Source organism: Thalassophryne amazonica, chromosome 2, assembly GCF_902500255.1.
Source record: "Thalassophryne amazonica chromosome 2, fThaAma1.1, whole genome shotgun sequence".
Classification (NCBI taxonomy): domain Eukaryota; kingdom Metazoa; phylum Chordata; class Actinopteri; order Batrachoidiformes; family Batrachoididae; genus Thalassophryne; species Thalassophryne amazonica.
The window spans coordinates 118,851,100-118,875,380 of record NC_047104.1 but is presented as its reverse complement, the minus strand read 5'-3'; the positions used below and the strand labels follow the sequence as shown (position 1 = coordinate 118,875,380).

At 41.1% G+C, this 24,281-nt stretch overlaps 1 protein-coding gene across 1 annotated transcript in view; it reads right to left on the bottom strand.

Annotated features, from left to right (window-relative positions):
- ercc5 (excision repair cross-complementation group 5) overlaps positions 1-13,471 on the bottom strand; it is a 51,983-nt gene extending 38,512 nt beyond the window's left edge. Inside the window, exons 1-6 of the mRNA XM_034192624.1 lie at positions 13,239-13,471; positions 12,685-12,860; positions 11,372-11,487; positions 8,770-8,874; positions 7,034-7,091; positions 32-175 (exon numbers count right to left, since the gene is read on the bottom strand). Of these exons, the coding sequence (XP_034048515.1) occupies positions 32-175; positions 7,034-7,091; positions 8,770-8,874; positions 11,372-11,487; positions 12,685-12,860; positions 13,239-13,326 (687 nt within the window). The 5' untranslated portion in view covers positions 13,327-13,471. The remainder of the gene's footprint in view (positions 1-31; positions 176-7,033; positions 7,092-8,769; positions 8,875-11,371; positions 11,488-12,684; positions 12,861-13,238) is intronic.
- Positions 13,472-24,281: the final 10,810 nt, after the last annotated feature.

Below are 24,281 nucleotides of genomic sequence, written 5' to 3'. Positions count from 1 at the left end.
GTGCAAGTATGTGACCGACAATAAGCAGTACCTCTGGGGGTTTGTAGTACATGGTTCGACGTCTTTTGGAAAACTCTTTCATATCTTTGAGAATATCATGCTTTATTTCAGCAGGCAGGCTAGCAAACTCCTCTGAGTTAATGTTCACCGACTTGGGATCTTCACAAAAACCCTCCTAAGAGACAGCAGACAATTGGCCTTCAGACATCAAACAGTGCAGTAATGCTAAATAAAGTCATCTGACAGAATAACCATCATCAAGAAGAATGTTATTTCACTAAGAATGAACAATATGGTGCACGTGGTTAGCGCGCTTGTTTCCCAAACAGAAGATCCCCAGTTTGAGGTCACCTGTGCTCCACATTCCAGATAATTTGGAGTTCGGTCAGAAAGGGCATCTGACATAAAAGCTGTGCCAAGTCAACATGCTGATCCATAGAGTCTGCTGTGGTGACCCCGAACAAAAAGGAGAGCAGCCAAAAGAAGAACCCTATTTCACACAATGCACTCTTAACTCAAAAAGCCATGGACAGATTTTATCCACAAAAAAAAAAGTGGTTATGAATGGCTGATAAAGACAACAGTGATTGGACATGTGCTCTCTCTTAGTCCATTTCATTTGAAAGTGATTTAAGGTATATATGTCAGGTTAAAAAAGAAAAAAATGGAATTCAAATTCCATACAGTATTCAGAATGAAACAGAGTTCTGGATCATTCTTTGACATTTACTTCATATCTGCTGATGCAGACAAATTTTTCTAGTTTTAAAACGGCTGATGTTTTTGATAAGACCAATTATTATATGGCTACAAGGCTACGCATGCTCTTCGATCCGGCACACGGATGACATTTGTTACAAACCAGAAAGCTAAAAACATGATTAAAAAACCAAGTCGGGCATGGACATACTCCATAAATATGTAAACAACATCAGGAAAAAAAAAAAAAAAAAAAAAAAAAAAAATCACACAGATTGAAAGCTTACCAGCTAACGACGGGACTATCTGTTAGCAAGTTCTTCATGGAAGTGAAGAAAGCGAACAGGTCCGACTACGACCCCAACACCATCAGCAGCTTTCACATTCGGGCGATACCATAAGTTTGCATGCATGCATGCGTGTGTGTGTATGTGTGTGTGCGCATAATAGACATATAATAAACAAATTATTGGCCCTGCGCTCAGTTAAGAATCCTTTAATCTCTGACCAATCTCATATACATACACACATATATAATCCCTGTCACAATAATATGTTAATTTAGATCAATATATTACAGCTCCTATGACGCATTAATTTTTTTCATCTCGATCAATCATACTTTGATCTTTTTTTTTACATCGTTGGCTTGGTCTGTAACTAAAGAGTGTTTTTGAGAGCAATAACTGGTTTGGATGTTCGTGTCTTTGTATGCTTTTTTGCATGGTTTAAACAACAGCACCAGTATTTTTTTAACAGCATCAAGGAAAAACAATGCATCAGCATGTCCACAGCACACAGATTACTTTCATGTTGTTCTCCAACGCGACAAATAAATGCTGCTCAGTGACACATGTAGGTACAATAAAATGGTAAATACTCTTCATACCAAAGTAAGTAAGTCCCTTCGGCTGCTCCCTTGTTTGCACTTGGGGTCGCCACAGCAAATCCAAGGTGGATCTAATTTGCTTTATTAATTGTCAATGTCATGTCTCAAATGTGTGAATTTTGTGCGTTTACCAACAATTACGCACAAAAAGGCTGATTAGCCTTTAACACTCGTTAATTAACAGCCACACGGAGCTCTTACAGATTTAAAACTGTTTAAAAATGTTTGATTCATGATGTTTTATAATCCAGATTTTAATGTTCAATGAAATGGTCTTGGATTCAAAAATATTATTATTAAAGCAGTCATATTCTGCCAAATCCCATTTTACATTGTCATGTGTTTGATATTTCAATCAATTCAATCAATTTTTTTATATAGCGCCAAATCACAACAAACAGTTGCCCCAAGGCGCTTTATATTGTAAGGCAAGGCCATACAATAATTATGTAAAACCCCAACGGTCAAAACGACCCCCTGTGAGCAAGCACTTGGCTACAGTGGGAAGGAAAAACTCCCTTTTAACAAGAAACCTCCAGCAGAACCAGGCTCAGGGAGGGGCAGTCTTCTGCTGGGACTGGTTGGGGCTGAGGGAGAGAACCAGGAAAAAGACATGCTGTGGAGGGGAGCAGAGATCGATCACTAATGATTAAATGCAGAGTGATGCATACGGAGCAAAAAGAGAAAGAAACAGTGCATCATGGGAACCCCCCAGCAGTCTACGTCTATAGCAGCATAACTAAGGGATGGTTCAGGGTCACCTGATCCAGCCCTAACTATAAGCTTTAGCAAAAAGGAAAGTTTTAAGCCTAATCTTAAAAGTAGAGAGGGTGTCTGTCTCCCTGATCTGAATTGGGAGCTGGTTCCACAGGAGAGGAGCCTGAAAGCTGAAGGCTCTGCCTCCCATTCTACTCTTACAAACCCTAGGAACTACAAGTAAGCCTGCAGTCTGAGAGCGAAGCGCTCTATTGGGGTGATATGGTACTACGAGGTCCCTAAGATAAGATGGGACCTGATTATTCAAAACCTTATAAGTAAGAAGAAGAATTTTAAATTCTATTCTAGAATTAACAGGAAGCCAATGAAGAGAGGCCAATATGGGTGAGATATGCTCTCTCCTTCTAGTCCCCGTCAGTACTCTAGCTGCAGCATTTTGAATTAACTGAAGGCTTTTTAGGGAACTTTTAGGACAACCTGATAATAATGAATTACAATAGTCCAGCCTAGAGGAAATAAATGCATGAATTAGTTTTTCAGCATCACTCTGAGACAAGACCTTTCTGATTTTAGAGATATTGTGTAAATGCAAAAAAGCAGTCCTACATATTTGTTTAATATGCGCTTTGAATGACATATCCTGATCAAAAATGACTCCAAGATTTCTCACAGTATTACTAGAGGTCAGGGTAATGCCATCCAGAGTAAGGATCTGGTTAGACACCATGTTTCTAATATTTGTGGGGCCAAGTACACTAACTTCAGTTTTATCTGAGTTTAAAAGCAGGAAATTAGAGGTCATCCATGTCTTTATGTCTGTAAGACAATCCTGCAGTTTAGCTAATTGGTGTGTGTCATCTGGCTTCATGGATAGATAAAGCTGGGTATCATCTGCATAACAATGAAAATTTAAGCAATACCATCTAATAATACTGCCTAAGGGAAGCATGTATAAAGTGAATAAAATTGGTCCTAGCACAGAACCTTGTGGAACTCCATAATTAACTTTAGTCTGTGAAGAAGATTCCCCATTTACATGAACAAATTGTAATCTATTAGACAAATATGATTCAAACCACCGCAGCGCAGTGCCTTTAATACCTATGGCATGCTCTAATCTCTGTAATAAAATTTTATGGTCAACAGTATCAAAAGCAGCACTGAGGTCTAACAGAACAAGCACAGAGATGAGTCCACTGTCCGAGGCCATAAGAAGATCATTTGTAACATTCACTAATGCTGTTTCTGTACTATGATGAATTCTAAAACCTGACTGAAACTCTTCAAATAGACCATTTCTCTGCAGATGATCAGTTAGCTGTTTTACAACTACCCTTTCAAGAATTTTTGAGAGAAAAGGAAGGTTGGAGATTGGCCTATAATTAGCTAAGATAGCTGGGTCAAGTGATGGCTTTTTAAGTAATGGTTTAATTACTGCCACCTTAAAAGCCTGTGGTACATAGCCAACTAACAAAGATAGATTGATCATATTTAAGATCGAAGCATTAAATGATGGTAGGGCTTCCTTGAGCAGCCTGGTAGGAATGGGGTCTAATAAACATGTTGATGGTTTGGATGAAGTAACTAATAAAAGTAACTCAGACAGAACAATCGGAGAGAAAGAGTCTAACCAAATACCGGCATCACTGAAAGCAGCCAAAGATAACGATACGTCTTTGGGATGGTTATGAGTAATTTTTTCTCTAATAGTTAAAATTTTGTTAGCAAAGAAAGTCATGAAGTCATTACTAGTTAAAGTTAATGGAATACTCAGCTCAATAGAGCTCTGACTCTTTGTCAGCTTGGCTACAGTGCTGAAAAGAAACCTGGGGTTGTTCTTATTTTCTTCAATTAGTAATGAGTAGAAAGATGTCCTAGCTTTACGGAGGGCTTTTTTATAGAGCAACAGACTCTTTTTCCAGGCTAAGTGAAGATCTTCTAAATTAGTGAGACGCCATTTCCTCTCCAACTTACGGGTTATCTGCTTTAAGCTACGAGTTTGTGAGTTATACCACGGAGTCAGACACTTCTGATTTAAAGCTCTCTTTTTCAGAGGAGCTACAGCATCCAAAGTTGTCTTCAATGAGGATGTAAAACTATTGACGAGATACTCTATCTCCCTTACAGAGTTTAGGTAGCTACTCTGCACTGTGTTGGTATATGGCATTAGAGAACATAAAGAAGGAATCATATCCTTAAACCTAGTTACAGCGCTTTCTGAAAGACTTCTAGTGTAATGAAACTTATTCCCCACTGCTGGGTAGTCCATCAGAGTAAATGTAAATGTTATTAAGAAATGATCAGACAGAAGGGAGTTTTCAGGGAATACTGTTAAGTCTTCTATTTCCATACCATAAGTCAGAACAAGATCTAAGATATGATATGCGGCATCACTACTCTTAGCTTCATAGTGGAGTAGAGCAGAGAAGGATTTTCTTTTACCAAAGCAGATCAAATCCAGGTTTGCATCTCAGATGTACCTTCTGGCAATTTGTAGCTTTCAGGTCTACTTTTTAAGAAAATCCTCCTCTATACCACTTCATCATGAAGATGGATAACTGGTGATACAAAATGCAAAGCTTGCACTGTGCATAATTTCTCCAATCACAGCCACGTAAGCCTATAACGTCTTCTGGGTTGTCTGGGTGTCTTGGTGGCTTTCCTCACTCTTCTCCTTCTTGCACAGTCACTCAGTTTTTGAGAACTGTCTACTCCATGCAGATGTACCATAGAGTGCCATATTGCTTGTATTTCTTTGTCATTTATGTAAATAAAGTCCAAAACATATTCAGTGGCAGATTTACCATCAGAGAGCCTCGTCCACAACAACCACAAAAGACTCCAAGCTGTTGGTGATGTTAAAGGAGGCAATACACAGCATTAAGGACTGGGGTATGTAAACTTTTGATCAGGTTCATTTGGGTAGTTCTCTTGTCATTTTGATTTAAAAAGAGGAAACACAGTTGTTTGACAATAAATGGCTTCACCCAACCACTAACCATGAGTAAAAAAAAAAGTTTTTGTGTTGTCATTCATATTCTTTTAAAAATGGCCAAAAACCAAAAATTCTGCCAGGGTATGTAAACCTTTGAGCACAACTCTGTGTGTGTGTGTGTGTGTGTGTGTGTGTGTGTGTGTGTGTGTGTGTGTGTGTGTGTGTGTATATATATATATATATATATATATATATATATATTGATATCATATATCATATATCATTTTGAAATGGATGCCTTCAACACGTTTCAAAAAAGTTGGGACGGGGCCACAAAAGACTGGGAAAGTTCATGAATGCTCAAAGAACACCTAATTGGAAACAGGTGAGTGTCATGATTGGGTATAAAAGGAGCATCCCCAAAAGGCTCAGCCATCCCCAAGCAAAGATGGGGCGAGGATCACCACTTTGTGAACAACTGCATGTAAAAAATAGTCCAACAGTTTAAGAACAATGTTTCTCAACATTCAATTGCAAGGAATTCAGGGATTCCATCATGTACAGTCCATAATATAATCAGAAGATTCAGAGAATCTGGAGAACTTTCTGCACATAAGTGGCAAGGCCGAAAACCAACACTGAATGCCCGTGACCTTCGATCCCTCAGGCGGCACTGTATTAAAAACCAACATCATTGTGTAAAGAATCTTACCGCCTGGGCTCAGGAATACTTCAGAAAACCATTGTCAGTTAACATAGTTCGTCGCTACATCTACAAGTGCAAGTTAAAACTCTAAGCCATACATCAACAACATCCAGAAATGCTGCCGCCTTCTCTGGGCCTGAGCTCATTTGAAATGGACAGACGCAAAGTGGAAAAGTGTGCTGTGGTCTGATGAGTCCACATTACAAACTGTTTTCGGAAATCATGGACGTCGTGTCCTCCGGACAAAAGAGGAAAAAGACCATCCAGATTGTTACCAGCGCAAAGTTCAAAAGCCAGCATCTGTGATGGTATGGGGGTGTGTTAGTGCCCATGGCATGGGCAACTTACACATCTGTAATGGCACCATCAATTCTGAAAGGTACATCCAGGTTTTGGAGCAACACATGCTGCCATCCAAACGTCTTTTTCAGGGACGTCCCTGCTTATTTCATCAAGACAATGCCAAGACACATTCTGCACGTGTTACAACAGCGTGGCTTAGTAGTAAAAGTGTACGGGTACTAGACTGGCCTGCATGCAGTCCAGACCTGTCGCCCATTGAAAATGTGTGGCGCATTATGAAGCGCAAAATACGACAACAGAGACCCCGGACTGTTGAACAGCTGAAGTCGTACATCAAGCAAGAATGGGAAAGAATTCCACCTACAAAGCTTCAACAATTAATTAGTGTTGTTAGAAGGAAAGGTGATGTAACACAGTGGTAAACATACCACTGTCCCAGCTTTTTTGAAACGTGTTGCAGGCATCCATTTCAAAATGAGCAAATATTTGCACAAAAACAATAAAGTTTATCAGTTTGAACATTAAATATCTTGTCTTTGTGGTGTATTCAATTGAATATAGGTTGAAGAGGATTTGCAAATCATTATAATCTGTTTTTATTTACATTTTACACAACGTCCCAACTTCATTGGAATTGGGGTTGTATATATATATATATATATATATATATATATATATATATATATATATATATATATATATGTGTGTGTGTGTGTGTGTGTGTGTGTGTGTGTGTGTGTATGAAACACAAATTAATGTCTGTTGTTTTCAGGATTTGTCTCACCTGATACGCAGGATAGTCAACCATCTCCTCCATCTCATCTTTCTCCTCTTTTTCTGAACTGCAGGAGTGAGGAAGAGATTAAGAAAAAGTAGTAAAGTAAAAAAAAATTAGTAAAGCCATGAACAGGAAAATAAATGGCTACCACACATATACAGTGCATCAGAAAAGTATTCACAGTGCTTCACTTTTTCCACATTTTGTTATCTTACAGCCTTATTCCAAAATGGAAGAAATTCATTTTTTGCTCGAAATTCTACACACAATACCCCAAAATAATAATGTGAAAAATGTTTTTTTTTCCATAAATTTATTAAAAATAAAAACAGCTAAGAAATCACATTTACATAAGTATTCACAGCCTTTGCTATGAAGCTCAAAAAATATAAGGCCCCACATCTGACAGTGCATGTCAGAGCACAAACCAAGCATGAAGTCAAAGGAATTGTCTGTAGGCCACCGAGACAGGATCGTCTCGAGGCACAAATCTGGGGAAGGGTACAGAAACATTTCTGCTGCTCTGAAGGTCCCAATGAGCACAGTGGCCTCCATCATCCATAAATGGAGAAGTTCAGAACAACCAGGACTCTTCCGAGAGCTGGCTGCCCATCTAAACTGAGCAATTGGAAGAGAAGGGTCTTAGTCAGGGAGGTGACCCAGAACCCGATGGTCATTATATCTGAACTCCAGCATTCCTCTGTGGAGAGAGGAGAACCTTCCAGAAGGACAATCATCTCTGCAGCAATCCACCAATCAGGCCTGTATGGTAGAATGGCCAGGTGGAAGCCACTCCTTAGGAAAGGCACATGGGAGCCTGCCTACAGTTTGCCAAAAGGCACCTGAAGAACTCTCTGACCATGTGAAACAAAATTTTCTGGTCTGATGAGGCAAAGATTGAACTCTTTGGCGTGAATGCCAGGCATCATGTTTGGAAAAAATGAGGCACCATCCCTACAGTAAAGCATGGTCTTGGCAGTATCATGCTGTGGGGATGTTTTTCAGCGGCAGGAACTGGGAGACTAGTCAACATTGAAGTACAGACGAATACAGCAATGTACAGAGACATCCTGGATGAAAACCTGCTCTAGAGCGCTCTTGACCTCAGACTGGGGCGACGGTTCATCTTTCATCAGGACAATGACCCTAAGCACACAGCCAAGATATCAAAGCAGTGGCTTCAGGAAACTCTGTGAATGTCCTTGAGTGGCCCAGCCAGAGTCCAGACCTGAATCTGATTGAACATCTCTGGAGATCTGAAAATGTCTGTGCACCGACTCTCCCCATCCAACCCGACAGAGCTTGAGAGGGGCTGCAAAGAGGAATAGACAAAACTGCACAAAGATAGGTGCATCAAGCTTGTGGCATCATATTCAAAAAGATTTGAGGCTGTAATTGCTGCTAAAGGTACATCAGCAAAGTATTAAGCAAGGCTGTGAATACTTATGTACACATAATTTCTTAGTTTGTTTGTGTGTGTTTTTTTAAATAAATTTGCAAAAAAAAAAAAAACTTTTTTCATGTTGTCATTATGGGGTTTTGTCATTAGAATGTTGAGGGAAAAAATGAATTTACTCCATTTTGGGATAAAGCTGTAATACTAAATGGGGAAAAAGTGAAGTGCTGTGAATAGTTTGGTTTGTGGCTCTTTTCAGTGAACTTACTCTACATGAATATTTAACAAATACAAATGTGAGCCTAAAAGATTTCTAGCTAGAAATATCCTTTCTCATGACCCAGACCTGCTTCTGTCCTCCTCCTCCTCTGCAGGTGGAAGGGCTGGTAGCACATACATTTCATCCACTTCATTTCTTCTCACACTGGAGAGGCTGGGCAGAGGATCTTTACTGTGGTTGGGGGAATAAAGACAGATGTTTCAAACACAGACACTGTAATCTATAATACTACCACTCCAAACTCATGTTGTGTTTATTAGATATCCATAGATTAATCATACACTCAACAAAAATATAAATGCAACACTTTTGGTTTTGCTCCCATTTTGTATGAGATGAACTCAAAGATCTAAAACTTTTTCCACATACACAATATCACCATTTCCCTCAAATATTGTTCACAAACCAGTCTAAATCTGTGATAGTGAGCACTTCTCCTTTGCTGAGATAATACATCCCACCTCACAGGTGTGCCATATCAAGATGCTGATTAGACACCATGATTAGTGCACAGGTGTGCCTTAGACTGTCCACAATAAAAGGCCACTCTGAAAGGTGCAGTTTTGTTTTATTGGGGGGGGATACCAGTCAGTATCTGGTGTGACCACCATTTGCCTCATGCAGTGCAACACATCTCCTTCGCATAGAGTTGATCAGGTTGTCAATTGTGGCCTGTGGAATGTTGGTCCACTCCTCTTCAATGGCTGTGCGAAGTTTCTGGATATTGGCAGGAACTGGTACACGCTGTCGTATACGCCGGTCCAGAGCATCCCAAACATGCTCAATGGGTGACATGTCCGGTGAGTATGCCGGCCATGCAAGAACTGGGACATTTTCAGCTTCCAAGAATTGTGTACAGATCCTTGCAACATGGGGCCGTGCATTATCCTGCTGCAACATGAGGTGATGTTCTTGGATTGGCACAACAATGGACCTCAGGATCTCGTCATGGTATCTCTGTGCATTCAAAATGCCATCAATAAAATGCATCTGTGTTCTTCGTTAATAACAGATGCCTGCCCATACCATAACCCCACCGCCACCATGGGCCACTCGATCCACAACATTGACATCAGAAAACCGCTCACCCACACGACGCCACACACGCTGTCTGCCATCTGCCCTGAACAGTGTGAACCGGGATTCATCCGTGAAGAGAACACCTCTCCAACATGCCAAACGCCAGCGAATGTGAGCATTTGCCCACTCAAGTCGGTTACGACGACGAACTGGAGTCAGGTCGAGACCCCGATGAGGACGACGAGCATGCAGGTGAGCTTCCCTGAGACGGTTTCTGACAGTTTGTGCAGAAATTCTTTGGTTATGCAAACCGATTGTTTCAGCAGCTGTCCGAGTGGCTGGTCTCAGACGATCTTGGAGGTGAACATGCTGGATGTGGAGGTCCTGGCTGGTGTGGTTACACGTGGTCTGCGGTTGTGAGGCTGGTTGGCTGTACTGCCAAATTCTCTGAAACGCCTTTGGAGACGGCTTATGTTAGAGAAATGAACATTCAATACACGAGCAACAGCTCTGATTGACATTCGTGCTGTCAGCATGCCAATTGCACGCTCCCTCAAATCTTGCGACATCTGTGGCATTGTGCTGTGTGATAAAACTGCACCTTTCAGAGTGACCTTTTATTGTGGGCAGTCTAAGGCACACCTGTGCACTAATCATGGTGTCTAATCAGCATCTTGGTATGGCACACCTGTGAGGTGGAATGGATTATCTCAGCAAAGGAGAAGTGCTCACTATCACAGATTTAGACTGGTTTGTGAACAATATTTGAGGGAAATGGTGATATTGTGTATGTGGAAAAAGTTTTAGATCTTTGAGTTCATATCATACAAAATGGGAGCAAAATCAAAAGTGTTGCGTTTATATTTTTGTTGAGTGTATGATTTCTTTCCACAACTGGGGCATGTAAGTTTATAGGGAAGTCTGGAAAATCTGGACTGTGCTGAGGAGTTCTGGAAGACTTTGGATGGTGTATTCTGAGGGTGTTCCTGCTAGATTCCTCCTTGGACACTGACTCACTGGTGGTATTTCATTGACTGAGACTCTGCTCTGCACCATTTGGATGTTTTCTGGGCCATGTTTTGTTGAGGCCACTGGACTCTATATGCATTTGGTTACTTATAGAGCCAACATTTCTTGTGAATTGTTCTTTGTGAATTGTTTTGTAATTTTTGTCTGTAGCATGGCCCAAGCAGAGGGTCACCCCTTTGAGTCTGGTCTGTTTGAAGTTTCTTCCTCAAAGGGAGTTTTTCCTTACCACTGCTGCTTGGGGGTTAGTAAGGTTAGACCTTACTTGTGTGAAGCGCCTTGAGGCAACTCTGCTATATAAATGAAAATTAATTGAAATTGAAAAAATTCTGTGTTGCATGTTTGACACTTCTTTGTTGTGCTTTGCTTATTTGTTATTTTGTTATTGTTAGTATGGCCAAAGCAGATGATCATCCCACTGAGTCTGGTTTGCTTGAGGTTTCTTCTTGTGTTCAAAAATGCCTAAGGGAGTTTTTCCTTATCACATTTTTCAATGTGCTTGCACTCGGGGTAGGTTAAACCTTTCTTTGTGAAGTACCTTGGGGCGACTTATGTTGTGATTCAGTGCTGCATACGTAAATAAACTGAACTGAATTCATAGACCAGTTAACTGCAATCTCACCTGCGGTCTCCAAGTGCCGCTTTGATAGCTTGTCTCTTCAGGAATGTCTTTAGAAGTTTCTCCTTGGTCTGTTTGGACTCGAGGCTCAACTCCTCCTTCCTCTGCCTCCTCAGAGCCTGCAAGAAAACACCACCAAGAGCTATGTAAATCGTCAAAGGAGCTGGGAATAACACACTTCATCGATCTGGCAGAAACGTACAAGTCGGCTTACATCAAGCATTTATCATGTTTTGATAAATGTTTGCCGTCATTACCAATTTAACTTACCCAGAAAGTTAAAAAAATTTAAATTAGATGCGACCACTAAATATTTAATGTAAGAGCCATGTGTATACACAAATCTTACATTTTCAGAGCCCATAATAACCAATCAAATGTAAGAATTATTACTCATACAAATCATCACTCTTCCAGCCAGTTTTCTGTAGACAAGTCAGTGGATGAACATGTGAACATTCCCAAGTCACTCAATGTTTCTTGGACTTCATTACCATCCATCATTAAGAAATACAGAGTAGGTAGTTTTCAAAAACTGAATGACTATGCAAACAGGAGATGAGTACAGGGAAACCACCAGGCTCCTTTTATTTGCCCTCATGGGCAGATTTATTTTACAGTAAAAGACTCCCCATTCAAGACACACATAACAAACAAAGAAAAGACACCACCAAGACACAATGACAACTCAGAGGAGTTATTTGCTTCTGTTGTTGTGACTGATACAACTGCACATGGTACAACTTTTGTCTGTTGCACAACATCACAGTGTAGTGGCACAACAAAAGCAACATTTTCTTAAGACATGAAATTTCACCTGCAGTCACCAGAAGGGACACGGGATGCTCGAGGATAGAGCTAGTCTGGGTTTTTTTTTTTTTTTTGATGAAGTTTATATAGAAATGGCCTTAACCCCTAAATGGTTCGCATAATATTTTTTATTAAACCTCATAAATTAAGAATGAATGTTTACACTACAAGTACATTCTGTTTAATTTCAACTCCATTGTTGTAGTGTACAGAGGCAAAATTACAAGCATTACAAGCCAATTTGCATGAATACAATATTTTGTGCGATTAGGTATGTCTTGTAAATGTGCTTATTATGCATTTAAAACATTTAAATAATTACAGTGCATGGACACTACAGTAAAGAGTCCACCAGGTGATCTTGTGTTGCTGGTTTGAGTTGATTCCATAGTTGCCCTGCTGTGTGTGTGTGTGTGTGTGTGTGTGTGTGTGTGTGTGTGTGTGTGGCAAGGGGCCAACTCTGAACGCTGTTTCTAAAGGTTGCATGCAGTGTGACGGGTCCTTACCAGCGTCTGCCTCTTCAGCAGCGGTGCGTCACCATCAAACACAAAGACCGGCCTGATGCGGAAGAAGAGCAGCTTGCAGATGCGGTGGAACAGAGTGAGGAGGTGTGCATTGTGCACGCTGTTACCTTCACGGTCCCTCAGCCCCTTAACCGCCTGGTTCAACCAAATACTAATATCTGCAAGCCTCTGGTTACGGTTAGTGCAGCTTAGCCAACATTAGTAACATCAACAAACAGATTTGACACATATTACATGAAATAAATATGAATAAGAACTAAACACAAAACTAAAATACATATATAATGCATGGCTTGTCAGTGTAAACTGGGCAAATTAAAAAGTATAATTATAAAATCACCTCTGAGAATAAACAAATTATATATATATTTTTTTATTTATTTAGGAAATAAAAGTACACTATATACAAAGGATTGGCGAGGCTGACACAAAAAAGTTTCCAATAAAGGTGCGTATTCGTAAGAGGGCAAAAGTAATACTTTTCTAAATAAATAATAGATAGTTGCTGAATCACCAGGATGAAATAAAAAGGATACCCACAGCAAGGATTTTTCCTTCCAGTGTCTCAGGGTTGATGGGTTTCCCTGTGCTCTCCAGCAGCCTCCACAGACCCTGAACTCCCATTATTACGCTCCAGAACGAACATTAAAAGACATAACATAACGCTAACTACAACTTTATTAAAACAACTACAGTTGTTCCGACGTCACGGACTGAAACCCACCGATCAGTGACTGAGACCACACTCGTACAGCGTCAAATATTTCTGTCCGTGAGAAACACTGACTACAAATGGTTCCGCTTTCTTCGGGTTCAGGTTTCTATCCGCTGATCTCTGATCGGATTTTGAGCACGGAGTTTACCGTAGTTTTGCACCCTGCTCAGAATGCCATTCTCATTGGACCGACATCTCTGCGATCTCTTTCAGTGCAGCTTCTTGTTCTGACTTTAACACGAAGTTGACACCCAAGTCTTTCATCGCCAACTGTAAAAGTTAATCAAAACATTCCAATCGTATCGAACTCTTCCGCATCAAACTCCATCGTGTCAATGTTTACAATGTGCTTGAGCGATAACAGGTGAAGTTGCTCATAAACTTTAAGTTTCTTAAATATTTATTATGGCCACTCTTAAAACTTCAGTTATCTTTACAATTTTATTACTGGTAAATTTTAGAATTGATTTAGATGAGATGCTGGGAACTACTTTTTTGCGCAGGAATCCATCTTGCACGTCGGCCGCGGGCGTGTACTAATACTGAATCCCCAGAAACTGGCTAGACGTTCGGCCAAAACGAGAGCGTCCACTTTTAGCTTGTCATAAGTTAAGTTAGTGGCGCTCGTGAAAGTGTGATAGTTTTGTTGCCAGCTTTGTTTCAGCTGTCGCGTACCCATTGTGTGAAGAAATGTTTTCCCTCAGCAGTGACCGTAGACTCCTGATCTCTATATAACACAGATCAGTGCCGTAGACTGACAACAGTCTCACATCTTCTGTCCGTTACTTTAAGAAATTTAGGTTACTTTTACAACCATGAATTAGATAAAATTTGTGCAAAGAGAACATTATGTAGAACCATAGATAAACTGGCCACCATCACCGGAGTATACAGATCGAATGTGGCATTGGTGTTTGGAGAGAGCTGGTGTGAAATCTTTGTTGAGGGAGCTGGAGGTGTTTGAAGCAAGTGAAGTAGCGACAGTTTAAGTTTCATTCGTTGCTATTTTTTGTCGTGTGTTTTGTCTGGAAAAGCCGTGGACTGGGGAGGATGTCTGTGTTGAGCAGCGGACGAGAGGAGGCGGTTGGCAACACCTGGACTGTGGATGGTCATGAGCGGGGAGCTGGGACTGAAGTGTCAGGAAGCAAGGGTGAGGAGATGGAAGGTAGCGGGAGTTCTGAACCATGGATTGAGTACAGGGGGACTAAACGGAAAATGAATCAAACACGTTGAGCAAGTGATGACGACAAGAGATTAAGTGGTGGAAAGGAGTGAGCAGTGCAAAGTGTTAAGTTGATGCAGGAAGGAGCCATATTTGTGGATTGGAGTCCAATACGCCTTACGAGAGCGTTACACAAGGAGACTGGGGAGGTGAAGTATGCTAAAAAACTAAGAGACGGGTGTCTGGTGATAATGTGTATGGATGGGGAACAACAACAAAAAAGCAGTCAAAATTACTAAACTGTACGGTTACAAAATTAAGTGTTCAGTGGTTTTTGACAAGCAACTGGTGAAGGGTGTGATATCTGATGTCCCATTAAGTGAACCAATAGTGTGTTAGAGAGCATCACCAATGTGAGAGTAAAAGACACAAAACGGCTGAAAACACATCGGAGTGGAGTATTAACTGACAGTCTCTCACTTGTACTGACATTTGATGAAGCAGAACTTCCAGAGAGGGCCTTCACTGGCTGTATGTGTTATCCTGTGAGGGTTTACATCCCACTGCCTCTTCGGTGTTTCAAGTGCCAGAAATTTGGGCACATTGCCCAACATTGCCCACGGGTGAGCATATGTTGGCCTCTCTTCATTGGCTTCCTGTTAATTCTAGAATAGAATTTAAAATTCTTCTTCTTACTTATAAGGTTTGAATAATCAGGTCCCATCTTATCTTAGGGACCTTGTAGTACCATATTACCCCATTAGAGCGCTTCGCTCTCAGACTGCGGGCTTACTTGTGGTTCCTAGGGTTTGTAAGAGTAGAATGGGAGGCAGAGCCTTCAGCTTTCAGGCTCCTCTCCTGTGGAACCAGCTCCCAATTCAGATCAGGGAGACAGATACCCTCTCTACTTTTAAGATTAGGCTTAAAACTTTCCTTTTCGCTAAGGCTTATAGTTAGGGCTGGATCGGGTGACCCTGGACCATCCCTTGGTTATGTTGCTTTAGACGTAGACTGTGGGGGGTTCCCATGATGCACTGTTTCTTTCTCTTTTTGCTCCGTATGCATCACTCTGCATTTAATCATTAGTGATCGATCTCTGCCCCCTTCTCGGCATGTCTTTTTCCTGGTTCTTTCCCTCAGCCCCAACCAGTCTCAGCAGAAGACTGCCCCTCCCTGAGCCTGGTTCTGCTGGAGGTTTCTTCCTGTTAAAAGGGAGTTTTTCCTTCCCACTGTGGCCAAGTGCTTGCTCATAGGGGGTCGTTTTGACCGTTGGGGTTTTTCATATTTATTGTATGGCCTTGCCTTACAATGTGGAGCGCCTTGGGGCAACTGTTTGTTGTGATTTGGCGCTATATAAGAAAAAGTTGATTGATTGATTGATTGATTGCGGCCGTCTGTAAGGGGAAGCAGCGATGCAGTAAATGTAGAGGTGAACATGAATATGGGCAGTGCAGCGCGGAGGCTAAACTGAAGTGCAGCAACTGTGGAGGTGACCACAGCTCAGCATACCAAGGGTGCGAGGTGAGCAAGAGGATGCAGGAGGTGCAGAGAGTCCGAGTGACTCAGGGTCTATAAATGGGATCTTGAGTAACTGCTATCAAGTAGGCAACGGTACTCCACAGGGGAGTATTATCAGTTCCATTATTGTTTTCTATTATGGTCAACAGAAGTTTGTTGACATTCAAGCTATTGTGCGTGTGGCACTGTTTGCGGATGATGGGGTGATCTGGTGAAAAGGGAGGAAATGGTTCTTACATTATGAATCCCGATGCAAGAAGCCATTAATACAGTCCAAGAGTGGGTCTTCAATGGGGTTTATGGCTATCGGAGCCTTACTAAACAAATTTTTACTAGTTAATCAAATCCAAATCAATTTTATTTATGATAGCGCCAAATCACAACAAACAGTTGCCCAATGAGGCCTTATATTGTAAGGCATAAGGCCATACAATAATTACGGAAAACCACAACGGTCAAACGACCCCCGGTGTGAGGCAAGCACTGGCGACAGTGGGAAGGAAAAACTCCCTTTTAACAGGAAGAAACCCTCCAGCGAACCAGGCTCAGGGAGGGGCAGTCTTCTGCTGGGACTTGTTGGGGCTGAGGGAGAGAACCAGGAAAAGACATGCTGTGGAGGGGAGCAGAGATCAATCACTAATGATTAAATGCAGAGTGGTGCATACAGAGCAAAAAGAGAAAGAAACACTCAGTGCATCATGGGAACCCCCCAGCAGTCTAAGTCTATAGCACGCATAACTAAGGGATGGTTCAGGGTCACCTGATCCAGCCCTAACTATAAGCTTTAGCAAAAAGGAAAGTTTTAAGCCTAATCTTCAAAGTAGATAGGGTGTCTGTCTCCCTGATCTGAATTGGGAGCTGGTTCCACAGGAGAGGAGCCTGAAAGCTGAAGGCTCTGCCTCCCATTCTACTCTTACAAACCCTAGGAACTACAAGTAAGCCTGCAGTCTGAGAGCGAAGCGCTCTATTGGGGTGATATGGTACTATGAGGTCCCTAAGATAAGATGGGACCTGATTATTCAAAACCTTATAAGTAAGAAGACGAATTTTTAATTCTATTCTAGAATTAACAGGAAGCCAATGAAGAGAGGCCAATATGGGTGAGATATGCTCTCTCCTTCTAGTCCCCGTTAGTACTCTAGCGCGCAGCATTTTGAATTAACTGAAGGCTTTTTCAGGGAACTTTTTAGGACAACCTGATAATAATGAATTACAATAGTCCAGCCAGAGGAAATAAATGCATGAATTAGTTTTTTCAGCATCACTCTGAGACAAAGACCTTTCTAATTTTAGAGATATTGCGTAAATGCAAAACAAAGCAGTCCTACATATTGTTTAATATGCGCTTTGAATGACATATCCTGATCAAAAATGACTCAAGATTTTTCACAGTATTACTAGAGGTCAGGGTAATGCCATCCAGAGTAAGGATCTGGTTAGACACCATGTTTCTAAGATTTTGTGGGGCCAAGTACAATAACTTCTATTTTATCTGAGTTTAAAAGCAGGAAATTAGAGGTCATCCATGTCTTTATGTCTGTAAGACAATCCTGCAGTTTAGCTAATTGGTGTGTGTCCTCTGGCTTCATGGATAGATAAAGCTGGGTATCATCTGCGTAACAATGAAAATTTAAGCAATGCCGTCTAATAATACTGTCTAAGGGAAGCATGTATAAAGTGAATAAAATTGGTCCTAGCACAGAACCTTGTGGAACTCCATAATTAACCTTAGTCTGTGAAGAAGATTCCCCATTTACATGAACAAATTGTAATCTATTAGATAAATATGATTCAAACCACCGCAGCGCAGTGCCTTTAATACCTATGGCATGCTGTAATCTCTGTACTAAACTTTTATGGTCAACAGTATCAAAAGCAGCACTGAGGTCTAACAGAACAAGCACAGAGATGAGTCCACTGTCTGAGGCCATAAGAAGCTCATTTGTAACCTTCACTAATGCTGTTTCTGTACTCATGATGGAATTCTAAAACCTGACTGAAACTCTTCAAATAGACCATTCCTCTGCAGATGATCAGTTAGCTGTTTTACAACTACCCTTTCAAGAATTTTTGAGAGAAGGAAAAGGAAGGTTGGAGATTGGCCTATAATTAGCTAAGATAGCTGGGCCACGTGATGGCTTTTTAAGTAATGGTTTAATTACTGCCACCTTAAAAGCCTGTGGTACATAGCCAACTAATAAAGATAGATTGATCATATTTAAGATCGAAGCATTAAATAATGGTAGGGCTTCCTTGAGCAGCCTGGTAGGAATGGGGTCTAATAGACATGTTGATGGTTAGGAGGAAGTAACTAATGAAAATAACTCAGACAGAACAATCGGAGAGAAAGAGTCTAACCAAATACCGGCATCACCGAAAGCAGCCAAAGATAACGATATGTCTTTGGGATGGTTATGAGTAATTTTTTCTCTAATAGTTAAAAATTTTATTAGCAAAGAAAGTCATGAAGTCATTACTAGTTTAAAGTTAAAGGAATACTCGGCTCAATAGAGCTCTGACTCTTTGTCAGCCTGGCTACAGTGCTGAAAAGAAACTGGGGTTGTTCTTATTTTCTTCACTTAGTGATGAGTAGTAAGACGTCCTAGCTTTACGGAGGGCTGTTTTTATAGAGCAACAGACTCTTTTTCCAGGCTAAGTGAAGATCTTCTAAATTCGTGAGACGCCATTTTCCTCTCCAACTTATGGGTTATCTGCGTTAAGCTGCGAGTTTGTGAGTTATACCACGGAGTCAGGCACTTCTGATTTAAAGCTCTCTTTTTCAGAGGAGCTACAGCATCCAAAGTTGTCTTCAATGAGGATGTAAAACTATTGACGAGATACTCTATCTCACTTACAGAGTTTAGGTAGCTACCTCTGCACTGTGTTGGTATATGGCATTAGAGAACATAAAGAAGGAATCATATCCTTTAAACCTAGTTACAAGCGCTTTCTGAAAGACTTCTAGTGTAATGAAACTTATTCCCCACTGCTGGGTAGTCCATCAGAGTACATGTAAATGTTATTAAGAAATGATCAGAACAGAAGGGAGTTTCAGGGAATACTGTTAAGTCTTCAATTTCCATACATATAGTCAGAACAAGATCTAAGATATGATTAAAGTGGTGGGTGGACTCATTACATTTTGAGGCAAAGCCAATTGAGTCTAATAATAGATTAAATGCAGTGTTGAGGCTGTCATTCTCAGCATCTGTGGGATGTTAAAATCGCCCACTATTAATTATTCTTATCTGAGCTAAGCACTAAGTCAGACAAAAGGTCTGAAATTCACAGAGAAACTCACAGTAACGACCAGGTGGACGATAGATAATAACAAATAAAACTGGTTTTTGGGACTTCCAATTTGGATGGACAAGACTAAGAGTCAAGCTTTCAAATGAATTAAAGCTCTGTCTGGGTTTTTGATTAATTAATAAGCTGGAATGGAAGATTGCTGCTAATCCTCCACCTCGGCCCGTGCTACGAGCGTTCTGGCAGTTAGTGTGACTCGGGGGTGTTGACTCATTTAAACTAACATATTCATCCTGCTGTAACCAGGTTTCTGTAAGGCAGAATAAATCAATATGTTGATCATTATTGTACATTTACTAACAGGGACTTAGAAGAGAGGGACCTAATGTTTTAATAGACCACATTTAATTGTTTTAGTCTGTGGTGCAGTTGAAGGTGCTATTATTATTTTTCTTTTTGAATTTTTATGCTTAAATAGATTTTTGCTGGTTATTGGTGGTCTGGGAGCAGGCACCGTCTCTACTGGGATGGGGGTAATGAGGGGATGGCAGGGGAGAGAAGCTGCAGAGAGGTGTGTAAGACTACAACTCGCTTCCTGGTCCCAACCCTGGATAGTCACGGTTTGGAGGATTTAAGAAAATTGGCCAGATTTCTAGAAATGAGAGCTGCTCCATCCAAAGTGGGATGGATGCCGTCTCTCCTAACAATGGATTTAGCAGCAGTGTTGCCACAGTTACTTTGAAAAAGTAATCCAATTACTGATTACTGATTACTCCTTGAAAAAGTAACTTAGTTACTTTACTGATTACTCAGTTGTAAAAGTAACTAAGTTAGATTACTAGTTACTTTTTTAGTTACTTTCCCCAGCTGTCGACAACAACCCTCTGCCACCTCAACATGACAGTGATACTTGTTTAGCCAAAACTCGCTTTATAGTCACCCTTTCTGACTTCAATGAAAATAAATACTTGTTTTATAAAAAGTAAAATAAAGACCTCTTTCTTGACCTCATATTTAACGGTTGACAGCACTGTAACAGTAAAACTTGCAATTTCTAGCCTACATTGTTTATAAATGTAACTATTAAATTCTTTCTAGCATTATTCTAACATTTAAATTCTCTCTAAACATTTTACTTGTCGAAATTATATTATTATAAGTAGTATTAGTAGTTGTAGCAAAAAAGCTTCAAACTGGACCTTTAATCTAGGGGTGTTGGGGGGGCACATCCTTGCCCCATGCCCCCATCCAACTGGATTCACCCCTGCTTTGGTGGTTGAGCACAAAGAATGGATAACATTTATTTATGCAGAAAACATGACCAGATTTACAGGTAAGAAAGTTTTATTGCGTTTTCACATCATGTGGTCCTCAGAAAGAGAGTTTAGGTGCATTTGAGTGGAAAATAGTGTTAGTTGTTGACGCGTCGCGGAGGATCAGCTGTTTTAACGAGACGATACGGAGCGGCTCAGATCAGAATTCTAAATAAAGGAGAAAAATAAAACACAAAAATGTCTTTGTAAAGTTCAGTGCAGGTGTGCTGTTGTCACCATGCTTTAAGAGGTGAGGACGAGTCGTAGCTGCTGCAGAAAACCGCGGATGAAAAGCTCACAGCTCGCTTAAAGTGTGTAGTTCAGTCAAACCCCGACCTCCTGCCCACAGACCAAGTTTAATGCTGCTATCAACCCACAATGCAAAAATAATAGTAACGCACAATGACTTGGAGAAGTAACTTTAATCTGATTACTGATTTGGAAAGATTAACGCGTTAGATTACTCGTTACTAAAAAAAAGTGGTCAGATTAGAGTAACGTGTTAACGCGTTACTAAGTAACGCGTTACCGGCATCACTGTTTAGCAGTAATGGTACTTGTAATAAGTGTACCTTATTCGTAGCTTTGGAGGCCAGGCTGGGCGAATTGGAGACTCAGCTCCGCACCGTGGAAAATTCTACAGCTAGCCAGGCCCCTGTAGTCGGTGCGGACCAAGGTAGCTTAGCCGCCATTAGTTCCCTTCCAGCAGATCCCGAGCAGCCGGGAAAGCAGGCCGACTGGGTGACTGTGAGGAGGAAGCGTAGCCCTAAACAGAAGCCCCGTGTACACTGCCAACCCATTCACATTTCTAACCATTTTCCCCCACTCGGCGACACACCCGCCAAGGATCAAACTCTGGTTATTGGCGACTCTGTTTTGAGAAATGTGAAGTGTGCGACACCAGCAACCATAGTCAATTGTCTTCCGGGGGCCAGAGCAGGCGACATCGAAGGAAATTTGAAACTGCTGGTTAAGGCTAAGCGTAAATTTGGCAAGATTGTAATTCACGTCGGCAGTAATGACACCCGGTTACGCCAATCGGAGGTCACTAAAATTAACATTGAATCGGTGTGTAACTTTGCAAAAACAATGTCGGACTCTGTAGTTTTCTCTGGGCCCCTCCCCAATCGGACCGGGAGTGACATGTTTAGCCGCATGTTCTCCTTGAATTGCTGGCTGTCTGAGTGGTGTCCAAAAAATGAGGTGGGCTTCATAGATAATTGGCAAAGCTTCTGGGGAAAACCTGGTCTTGTTAGGAGAGACGGCATCCTTTTGTCTGACTTAGTGCTTAGCTCAGATAAGATAATTATAGTGGGCGATTTTAACATCCACGCAGATGCTGAGAATGACAGCCTCAACACTGCATTTAATCTATTATTAGACTCAATTGGCTTTGCTCAAAATGTAAATGAGTCCACCCACCACTTTAATCATATCTTAGATCTTGTTCTGACTTATGTTATGGAAATTGAAGACTTAACAGTATTCCCTGAAAACTCCCTTCTGTCTGATCATTTATTAATAACATTTACATTTGCTCTGATGGACTACCCAGCAGTGGGGAATAAGTTTCATTACACTAGAAGTCTTTCAGAAAGCGCTGTAACTAGGTTTAAGGATATGATTCCTTCTTTATGTTCTCTAATGCCATATACCAACACAGTGCAGAGTAGCTACCTAAACTCTGTGAATGAGATAGAGTATCTCGTCAAAACTTTTACATCCTCATTGAAGACAACTTTGGATGCTGTAGCTCCTCTGAAAAAGAGAGCCTTAAATCAGAAGTGCCTGACTCCGTGGTATAACTCACAAACTCTCAGCTTAAAGCAGATAACCCGTAAGTTGGAGAGGAAATGGCGTCTCACTAATTTAGAAGATCTTCACTTAGCCTGGAAAAAGAGTCTGTTGCTCTATAAAAAAAAGCCCTCCGTAAAGCTAGGACATCTTACTACTCATCACTAATTGAAGAAAATAAGAACAACCCCAGGTTTCTTTTCAGCACTGTAGCCAGGCTGACAAACAGTCAGAGCTCTATTGAGCCGAGTATTCCTTTAACTAGTAATGACTTCATGACTTTCAGGGTTTAGAATTCATCATAGTACAGAAACAGCATTAGTGAAGGTTACAAATGATCTTCTTATCAGACAGTGGACTCATCTCTGTGCTTGTTTTGTTAGACCTCAGTGCTGCTTTTGATACTGTTGACCATAAAATTTTATTACAGAGATTAGAGCATGCCATAGGTATTAAAGGCACTGCGGTGGTTTGAATCATATTTATCTACAAGGTTCTGTGCTAGTGTTATGTGTCGGATGCAGCTCGGAGAACCGACCAGCGTTTGAAGGACCCAGTATGAAATAAGCAGAGCACGGTACAAAGGCTAACTGAATTTAATACATAACAGTGATGTGATACAAAACAACAAAAGAGTGTGCGGTCTGGCGTGGTGGTGATACGGTGCGCTCCCAGCAGCGCTAACGGTCCGGAGCCAGAAGCCGTTCGGACCCAAGGACCCGCCGACACCCCCAGGTGGCCGCAACAAACCGAGTCTGTGAAAGAAGGAACCATTATGTGAGTCCACACTCTACACACAGAGAGACCACTCAAAGGTGTACATAAACAGCAAACACTTCCTGGCTTACTTACTAATCAGCTTCCCAACCTGCAGGCATGGAACATCCAGTTCACAAAACTCCACTGCAGTGGAAGCCGATACATGACTAACGTACCGCTCAATATAATAAGGTGTGAGGGACACCACATTTACTGACTGTATAAACGTTAGTCACAAAATCTAACGTACCTCAGGAAGTGTGCTGACGAGCGTGAGACCTCACCCCCTCCTCTTTCACAGACCGTGCATCAAACCCTGGATGTTCTCTGCATCCACTGATGATGAGATGGCTCCCGAGACGACGATCTCACCCGTCTGGTCACAAGGTCGAGTCTCTGGCAAATACACACTGTATACTCCAGTCTTAAATGCCACCATGTTCCAATCCATATAGATGCACCACAGCTGTGAGTCCTGACGAGCCGCAGGTGATCAGGGTGAGGTCCTGATAACCTCAGCAACACAGCCACTCAGTCCCAAATGCAAGCCACCTGGAAGGAAAAAACAAAAGACAGAAACAAAAAGGCAGCCAGGCCCCCCAGCCATACAACAGCTAGGACCAATTTTATTCACTTTATACATGTTTCCGTTAGGCAGTATTATTAGACAGCATTGCTTAAATTTTCATTGTTACACAGATGATACCCAGCTTTATCTATCCATGAAGCCAGAGGACACACACCAATTAGCTAAACTGCAGGATTGTCTTACAGACATAAAGACATGGATGACCTCTAATTTCCTGCTTTTAAACTCAGATAAAACTGAAGTTATTGTACTTGGCCCCACAAATCTTAGAAACATAATGTCTAACCAGATCCTTACTCTGGATGGCATTACCCTGACCTCTAGTAATACTGTGAGAAATCTTGGAGTCATTTTTGATCAGGATATGTCATTCAATGCGCATATTAAATATGTAGAACTGCTTTTTTGCATTTGCGCAATATCTCTAAAATTAGAAAGGTCTTGTCTCAGAGTGATGCTGAAAAACTAATTCATGCATTT